Here is a 9,540-nt window from a genome sequence, read left to right as displayed (position 1 = left end):
AAGGGGGGGTGGGGGGGCTTAGGGTCCCTAGTAGTGATGCCATTCAAGTGATTATATACAAGGGGTAGCTTGCTTTTTACAAATTCTTGTATATGCTATAAGCAATACAATGAGATTAGTGTTTATTCAATCTCATGCTTGAAATGGTTCAAGTATGTATTTCATGGCAGATCTGAGACCACATCTTCATCTGCTAACCAACCCTGGTTTAGAGGTGCTCAGTATGTGGTACGTTTTTTATCATATATGCAGTAGCAAACCACTGCAATATTAATGCTTAAAAAATTACTGGAAAAATCTGCAAGTAGCAACTTAAGGTAAAGAATGATTTAAATTTACTTTCAAAATAAGGAAAAGGTTGAGGCAAAACCTTTAACCCGCTGTATCTGAAAGATAGCAAGACCATATAGCATAAAATACTGGCCTTTTCTAATGCAACATGAGCAAAGGGCCAAATAAATATAGTTGACACCTTAGGAAGCTAATTGAAAATCTGTTGAATTGGAATGTTAACAAAAAATTCTACACACACACACACACAAAAAAAAAAATTCTACACATTTCCCATCTTTCTCTGAGAACCATGAAGCTTTTAAAGTGCATTAAAAAAATTATAGGCACCATCAGATATCAACTTGGCGATCTGGAGAAGAAAATCTGAAGCCCTATTTTTAAGAAGGCCTTTATAAAATAAGGCAACTGTGTTAGCTATGCTATCTGGCCTTATCAATGTTAAGAGTTACATGATTATTACATGAACTAGGAATTAGGTTATTTTAAAGCATGCCCTGTTGAAATTCTTTTTTAAAAATGCAAAGTAAATAAATTATACAACTTTTTAATTCCCAATAATTGAAGATGTGAAAAATAAAACTGTACCAATACTGTCTGAAAGCTGCTTAAGAAGGGCTGTCTGAGTATGTTGTGCACGTGTTCATATATAACATTTATCATTAGTACTTCCATACAATGATTTCGCTTTAGAACCTTATGGCAAGTTAGATGAGCATCTCTGAATCAGCAACGCATGACAGGAATCACAAACCCGTACTGGCTTTGGTGAAGAAGGCAAAGGCAGTTCGTTGTCAGAGCAAGCATTACAGAAAATTTCCCCACAATTTCTACAGTGGTGCTGTTAATGGAAATGAAGAGAAAAAAATGAATAAAATTAACAGCCATATTTGCCCTGAAACTTTTGGACTTACTTTCTACTTCACTTACCTTTCTCTTAGAGAGTGAGAACTCCTTTTCACAGAGCTTACAATGTGTTGCTTCTTTGTCTTTCAACCAAACCAGTCCCTAGTAGGAGGAAAATTAACATAATACTCAAATTGGCAACACTAAGTTACATGTGGAAACGTTTTTAACCAAGAACACTTTATAGGAATGTATACAGGTGGAGAATCAACAATTAGTCTTGCCCGGCCTGTGTGGCTCGCATTGACATATAACTAGGAGGGCACAGGTTTCATTCTCATCAGGGAATGGCCTGTGATGTGGGCTCCATCCCCATTAAGGGTGGCAGCTGATCAATGATTTTCATTGATGGTTCTATCCCTCTCTCAAAAGTAAATTTTTTTTAGATGAGTCCTTTCTCTGAGATATACTGAAATAGTTGTAAATTAAGTGTGTGGCCTTGTTTCAAAATGACCAGACAAGGGACAGGATGTGGGTTGTGTGTGTATATATAAGAAAGATTGGTCACATGTAGGTAAATACTGAAACTGGATAATGGTTTGTTTCTTTTTCTTTTTTCTTTTTTAAAATACAGTTTGATTTTTTACAGAGAGGAAGAGAGCGTGATAGAGAGTTAGAAACATCAATGAGAGAGAATCATTGATCAGCTGCCTCCTGCACACCCACTACTGGGGATGTGCCCACAATCTGGGAGCCCGTAGGGGTGGGAGGCAACCCAGAGTTCAGGGGAAGGTGACACCCCCATCACAGCTCTGCTGCTGCCATTGCCAGCAGTGCAAGCCTTGGGCAGCTGGGGGCTGAGGGGACTGGGATGGATGGATGGAGATTATTTATATGTGGATAACACTTTCTACTTACCTGCAATGCTTTGTTGGCTTCTTTTATATCTTCTATTTTAAGTTTTGATCTAAAAATATTAAAAATAAGTCCAAATTTCAGTACACATATTTAAATATAGGACATTTAGCAATTCACTAGAAAGGTACTGCTTTTACACATAATATTAAAATTGTATCATACATGATTCTAATAATCTTTGGCTAGTGGGATTATAGTTTACATTTTCCTATATTTCCTATCTGAAAGCAAAAATGTATTCTTTAAATTTAAAAATTGCTTTTTAAAAGAATACTGACATTTTCATGTGATTATGAAATTAGTATTAATAATTAGCAATCATTTTTGGCTTATGGTAATGCCAGACACTATGCTATAAACTTGCATTCATAATCTCATTTGATTTTTTATTTTATTTTTTTTAAGATGAAGAAGGTGAGTTCTGATGAGGGTTAGTCATTTATAACAAGTCACAGAAGTGGTAACTGGGGAAGCCAGGAGTCAAACCCTGGTCTGTGTGACCACGAAGTCCACATGCTGCCATTATACACATTATTTGACTAACAGGTGCAAAAGAGAAATTATGGAAGATATAATAGTAATATTTTAATTGAAGGTATTGGGTGACACTGGTTAATAAGATCATATAGGTTTCAAGTGTACATTTCTATGACACATGATTATATACTGCATTGTATGCCCACCACCCCAAGTCAAATCATCTTCCATCACCATTTAAATTTTTTTTTAACTTTTTATATTGCTAGTTAAAATACCTTTATTCACAAACATGGACTCTAAAAACCTTGCCTCTCTCTAATACAAACTGCCAAATATCCTAAAGAAAAGGGCTATTGGCCCAGCTTGGCTCAATGGTAGAGAATATACCTAAGAACCAGGAGGTCACGATTCAATTCCCAGTAAGGGCACATGCCCGGTTTGCAAGTTCAATCCCTGTATGGGGCACACAGGAGACATCTGATCAATGATTCTCATCATTAATTTTTCTCTCTCTCCCTCTCCCTTCTCTGAACTCAATTAAAAAAAAAAAAGTTTTAAATTACTGAGCCAACCTTGGGCCCTCATCATCAACAAATTTTTAAAGCAAAATTCATCATCCTTTGTATTGGGGAGAAATTTATTTTTACTTAATTCAACCTGATAACGTAATCATAGGAATAGAGGATGAAAAAGAAAGAGTATTTCAGCAGATAAACTGATACAATCTGGGAAAACACAGGGCAATTGGTCCTTCCACGAGTCCTGATTAAATTTTCGTCACTGCAGAAGAGGACTAACATTGACAAAGGTAGAATGTGTTTTGACTCAATTGGCCCTAAGGACTATTGGCCTCATAAGCATAAAAGGAAAACTAATAAAGCTGCTGATAAAAATTCAAACATTAGAAAGGAAAAAACTACATGACAAAGTGTGTGTGTGTGGCGGGGGGGAAGATGTATGCTGTGTACAATTCATTTACAAAGGTCCCGTAAGAAGAAGATAAGCAATCCAACCAAAATATGTGCAAAGAAGATAAACTACAATACAAATGAAACACAAACAGAAGTTCAACCTTGCTCATAGTTAAAGAAGTATAAATAGTATTTTCAATTATCAAACTGCAAAAAATAAACATTCTCTCCTACTTCTTTCTGGGGAAGGGTTTAACACTGGAAGCGATGGGTAACTTGGCATCATCAAAAAATTTGAAAGCACATTCTTTTTGGCCCAGGATTCATCTCTATAAACTTTTTAGATATACTCATTAATAAAGTATATCATGATATATCAACATATACATACAACATCTTTGGGTGATAGTGTTTTTCTAAATAAGTATTTTACTTATTTCAGAGAGGAAGAGAGAGAGAAAAACATCAATGTTGATAGAGAATCATTGATCAGCTGCTTCCTACATGATTTCCATAGGGGGAATCAAGCCTACAACACAGACATATGCCCTGACCAGGAATTGAATTGTGACCTAGTTCATAGGTTAATGCTCAACCACTGAGCCATGCTGGCCAGGCAGGATTATTTAAAAATTAGAATCAGGCTGAAACTGGTTTGGCTCAGTGGATAGTGCATCGGCCTGTGGACTGGAAGGTCCTGGGTTCGATTCCGGTCAAGGGCATTTATCTTGGTTGCGGGCACATCCCCATTGGGGGGGAGTGCAGTAGGCAGCTAATCAATGTTTCTCTCTCATCGATGTTTCTAACTCTCTATCCCTCTCTCTTCCTCTCTATAAAATATCAATAAAATATATATTTTTAAAAATAATAAAAATCAAACAGTTTTTTAAAAACAGGCACAGTTTCAATGATAGCACACTCGTGGCCCTGGCCAGGACACTCAGAGTGTTGTCCCAATATACCAAGACTGTGGGTTGGATCCTGAGTCAGGGCACAAACAAGAATCAATCGGTAGATGCATAAATAAGTGGAACAAATCAGTATTTTTCTCACTCTAGCTGGGTTGGCTCACTGGATAGAGAATTAGTCTGAAACTGAAGGGTCCCAGGTTCGATTCCTATCAATCAAGGATTCATGCCTGGGTTGAGGAGCCAATCAATGATTCTCATCATTGATATCTCTCCCTCTCTCCCTCGCCTTCTCACCTTCTAAAATCAATAAAGTGTGTGTGTATATATATATATATATATATATATTTTAAATCAATGTTTTTCTCTTTTCCTCTCTAAATCAATAAATATAAACAAATAAAAATGATAGCACATTCATCCTAAGGAATATATGTATTGAGATGGAAAATATTCTTAAGTAAAAAAATGCACAAACTTCAGAAAAACATGCATACAGCTGAGTTACACAGGGGTTAAGAATTTAGTTTACAATGAAAACATGTAGTGGTCAAAATAATCCTTGAAAATTCCTTAGTCAATTTCTTTTCTTTTTTTATTAAATATATTTTATTGATTTTTACAGAGAGGAAGGGAGAGAGACAGAGAGCTAGAAACGTCGATGAGAGAGAAACATCGACCAGCTGCCTCTTGCACACCCCCTACTGGGGATGTGCCCGCAACCAACGTACACGCCCCTGACCGGAATCGAACCCGGGACCTTTCAGTCCGCAGACCAATGCTCTACCACCGGTGTCGGCAGTCATTCAATTTCTGTATAGACTAAGTATCTGACTTTGAGCAGTATAATAATTTTCATGAAAACTAAAATTTGAGAAACAATGAACTAAAGAAAAAAACAAGTCTGAATTCAGCTATCTGAACAGTCAAAAGATCATGCTTTTAATAATTTCTTGCCGGGACCGGTTTGGCTCAATGGATAGAGCGTCGGCTTGGGGACTGAAAGGTCCCGGGTTCGATTCCGGTCAAGGGCATGTACCTTGGTTGCGGGCATATCCCCAGTAGGGGGTGTGCAAGAGGCAGCTGATCGATGACTCTCTCTCATCGTTGTTTCTAACTCTCTATCTCTCTCCCTTCCTCTCTGTACAAAATCAATAAAATATATTTAAAAAAAAAAAATAATAATAATTTCTTGTGTTGAAAGAGATGGGTGAAAAGACACATTCCTTATTTAACTATTCTAATCTGTTGTAATATTAAACCTTTATGATCTTACTAAATGTAAACATTTTTTGTTGTGGGGCTTCTTCATTGTTGAGTCCCTAGCATTTAGAATAGTGCCTGACACATAGCAGAAGATCAACAAGTATTTATCAAATGAATGAATGGAAGAAAGGTAATAAGCACTTAGCACTGGGTCTGACTCAAAGTGCTAAGTAAATGGATGCCAGAGTCACAATGCAGCTGTTTCTTTGAATTTGAAGAAATAAAAAAACTGTTAGAAAGCTAATGTTCCCTTTTGTGGTTTTAATGAGCTACTCTTTCCCCTACTCTTGGAAAGTTTCAAAACTTCTTACTGGAACCCCATCTTAAGAAAAATGCAGACCTCAGGAAACACGGAGGAATATGTGAAACCATTTCTCTTGTCTTTGTGGGAACCCAATAACATTTCAAACCAACCACACCGTATGAAGCCATGCCCTCACTCCAGACAAGATAAAACCCTTCACTTTCCACAATGTTGGCTCCTTCTCAAAACACTCTGCAAAAGCTGTCTCCAGATTTTTTAAAAGCTGGCTTCTGTTGTTCTGAGAAAAATATAACTCCTGAATACTCCGATTTAAAGAAATTAAGTCTTAGCTTCCATCTCCTAGAAAATGTTCAGAGCCAAGATCTAATATGGAAACTTAATAAAATATCTCTACCCTATAGTCTTATTTATTAATCTTCAAAGTTTATGTTTGGTTTTGTTTTTAATAGTTCTTTTTAAAAATATATATATATTTTTTATTGATTTTTTACAGACTCAATACTCCCCACTGGGTATGTGCCCACACACCAAGGTACATGCCCTTGACTGGAATCGAACTTGGGACCCTTGAGTCCACAGGCTAACGCTCTATCCACTGAGCCAATCCTGTTAGGGCTGTTTTTTATAGTTCTTATCTTTAAACTTTTCTGCCTATTTTGTTTGGCACAATTAATAAAAATCAATGACTACTTAGTTGAAGGAAAAAAAATTACTCGCTAAGTTTGTTGCCAAGTTCTTGAAGAGCTTGCTCCTTTTCATGATATATTTTTTTCAGCTGCTGATTTTCATCCTGGAGGTTAAGGAACTCCTTCAAAACAGCAAAAAAACAAACAGAAAATGCAATTTAAAAGAAACAAGAAAACTCCACATTATATACATTCCATTAATTAGGAACACAAATCCTTTAGCTTTTTATAAAAAACAGTATTGACTGACAGATCTCAGAGGGGAGGGGGGTTTAGGAAAAGATTAACCAAAGAATTTATATGCATACTAGAAGCCTGGTGCACTCCTCAGGGGAGTCCTCGCTCCTTACCTCCCGCCCACAGTGGAGGCAGGAGAGGCCACCTCCACTGTGCTTGCCAGCCATGAGCCCGGCTTCTGGCTGAGCAACACTCCCTCTATGGCAGTGCACTGACCACCAGGGAGCAGCTCCTGCATCGAGTATCTGCCCCCCGGTGGTCAGTACACATCATAGCGACCAGCTGTTCCACCATTTGGTCATTTGCATATTACGTTTATTATATAGGATATGCCTAGGCCATGGGTACAGACAATAGTGCAATTGAAGGTGTGGGGTGGAGAAGGTGGAGGAAGGCAAAAGGGGGAAATAGGGGACATCTGTAATACTGTCAACAATAAAAATAAATTTAAAAATAAAAAAAAATTATATGTCCAAAGCTTTTTAATAATTGCTCTATCAAATCCAACTATTTTCTATTCATTTAATATCTCTCTCTCTCTCTCTCTCTCTCTCTCTCTCTCTCTATATATATATATATATATATATATATATATATATATATAAATTTAAATATAATTCTATTGATTTCAGAGAGAAAGGAAAAGGAATAGAAATATCAATGATGAGAGAGACTCATCAGTTGGCTGCCTCCTACACACCCCCTACTGGGGATTGAGCCCATAACGGATGCTCTATCCACAGAGCCAAACCAGCTAGGGCTTCCTGATATTTTTTAAGATAACTAGTATAATGTTTCCTTAGTATAAATGTAAATTATGATTTGGTTCTCTATAAATAACTTTCATCAAAATATGATTTTTAAAATTTTACCACTATTTACTTTTTTAAGACTAATGATTTGTTGGGTCTCATTTCTAAGATGAGATAAGGAATCTTTTTCCTTTTGAAGATCTTCCTGCAAAGTCTGCCTCCATTCCTTCTCAATCTTCAAATCAGTTTCCAGTTGGGCCCTTGAATGACAAACAAACAGAAGCTCAGTACTGCTACTCACATGACAGTTGTATGTATTCTTTAACAAGAGCATCTTTTTGGTTGATTATTTTGCCTTTATAATTCATTTTAAGGTCACAAGATCCTATTACAACTAGTTACAGTAACAGTGTAGTATGAGAAATATGGGGTTTTATTTACATTTCTGTGCCATGTAAAAAAGTTTACAACATCTCACTAAGAAGACATAGCAATCCTAAATGTGTGGACACTAAATAACAAAACTTCGGAATACAACAAACAAAAACTGATAGACCGGAAAATAGAAATATCTAAGTCCAAGTTACTCGAAATTATAGAAAATTTAACCAGTCCTCTTTCAATAATTGATCTGCTAGACAAAAAATCAGTAATAACAGAGAACTTAACATTTCAACCAACAGATCTTAAGGCAGCTTAGCAAGTTATATATCAGACGTGATATGGGGTCTTGTTTAATGATCTATTTATTACACATAATACATAACTCTACTTTCTACTGTTTTTTTTTTAAATATATTTTATTGATATTTAACAGAGAGGAAGGGAGAGGAAGAGGGATAGAGAGTTAGAAATATCGATGAGAGAGAAACATCAATCAGCTGCCTCCTGCACACCCCCTACTGGGGATGTGCCCGCAACTAAGGTACATGCCCTTGATCAGAATCGAACCTAAGACCCTTCAGTCTGCAGACCAATGCTCTGTCCACTGAGCCAAACTGGTTAGGGTTGTTGTTTTTTAATAACAAAAGTAATATATATTTACTGTGAAGAAATATTAATGTTTATAAAGTAAAATTAAAATAACCCTGTCAGCCGAAACTGGTTTGGCTCAATGGATAGAGCATCAGCTTGGGGACTGAAAGGTCCCAGGTTCGATTCCGGTCGAGGGCATGTACCTTGGTTGCGGGCATATCCCCAATAGGGGGTGTGCAAGAGGCAGCTGATCGATGACTCTCTCTCATCGATGTTTCTATCTCTTTCCCTTCCTCTCTGTACAAAAATCAATAAAATATATTTTAAAAAATAAAATAACCCTGTCATTAAACTCTTTTCTATGTATATGTAAGTATACACATATGCAGTTTTAATTTTATAAGAAATAGGATCATACTTAGCCTAGCATACAGTCTGAAACTTTTTTTTCAACTCAATGACATATACTGACATCCTTCTTACTTAGCTATATACAGAACTATCATATGAAGTACTCATAAAAATGTTCTCAGAAAACATCATGTTCTTTGATAACAGATGTTCCTTGGAGTTATAAAGGCCTATAATACTTTGAATCTAGAAACACAATGGTCATCAGATTAATATTAAACAGAAATAAAACTCTCCTTGAGCAAAAAGACTGCAATACAGTTGAAAGCGCTTTATAAGCAATAAAGGTAGTAAAAAACAAGTTTTAATCTTAAGTATGTTACCTAATTTTTTTATTTTTAGGAACTCTACAATCCAGCTGGCATCATTAAATAAAAGAAAATATATTTTACCACAGGTGCAAAAAAAAAGGGGTGTGTAGCCGAAACCGGTTTGGCTCAGTGGATAGAGCCTTGGTCTGCGGACTGAAAGGTCCTGGGTCCGATTCTGGTCAAGGGCATGGACATTGGTTGCGGGCACATCCCCAGTCGGGGGTGGGCAAGAGGCAGCTGGTCGATGTTTCTCTCTCATTGACGTTTCTTAACTCTCTATCCC

The 9,540-nt window shown here is 36.6% G+C and overlaps 1 protein-coding gene across 2 annotated transcripts in view; it reads right to left on the bottom strand.

Moving 5' to 3' along the window:
- Window positions 1-547: 547 nt before the first annotated feature.
- The window catches only part of RUFY2 (RUN and FYVE domain containing 2), a 33,106-nt gene continuing 24,113 nt past the window's right edge, over window positions 548-9,540 (bottom strand). For both annotated transcript variants that reach the window (XM_036438309.2, XM_036438307.1), the window contains 5 exons: window positions 7,691-7,820; window positions 6,599-6,693; window positions 2,056-2,104; window positions 1,222-1,299; window positions 548-1,132 (listed from right to left, as the gene is read on the bottom strand). In XM_036438309.2, coding sequence (XP_036294202.1) covers window positions 989-1,132; window positions 1,222-1,299; window positions 2,056-2,104; window positions 6,599-6,693; window positions 7,691-7,820 — 496 coding nt within the window. In that variant the 3' untranslated portion in view covers window positions 548-988. The remainder of the gene's footprint in view (window positions 1,133-1,221; window positions 1,300-2,055; window positions 2,105-6,598; window positions 6,694-7,690; window positions 7,821-9,540) is intronic.

Source organism: Pipistrellus kuhlii, unplaced genomic scaffold, assembly GCF_014108245.1.
Source record: "Pipistrellus kuhlii isolate mPipKuh1 unplaced genomic scaffold, mPipKuh1.p scaffold_m20_p_15, whole genome shotgun sequence".
NCBI lineage: Eukaryota > Metazoa > Chordata > Mammalia > Chiroptera > Vespertilionidae > Pipistrellus > Pipistrellus kuhlii.
Note: the sequence above shows the minus strand (reverse complement) of the source record. Positions and strands in the feature narration are given on the sequence as shown.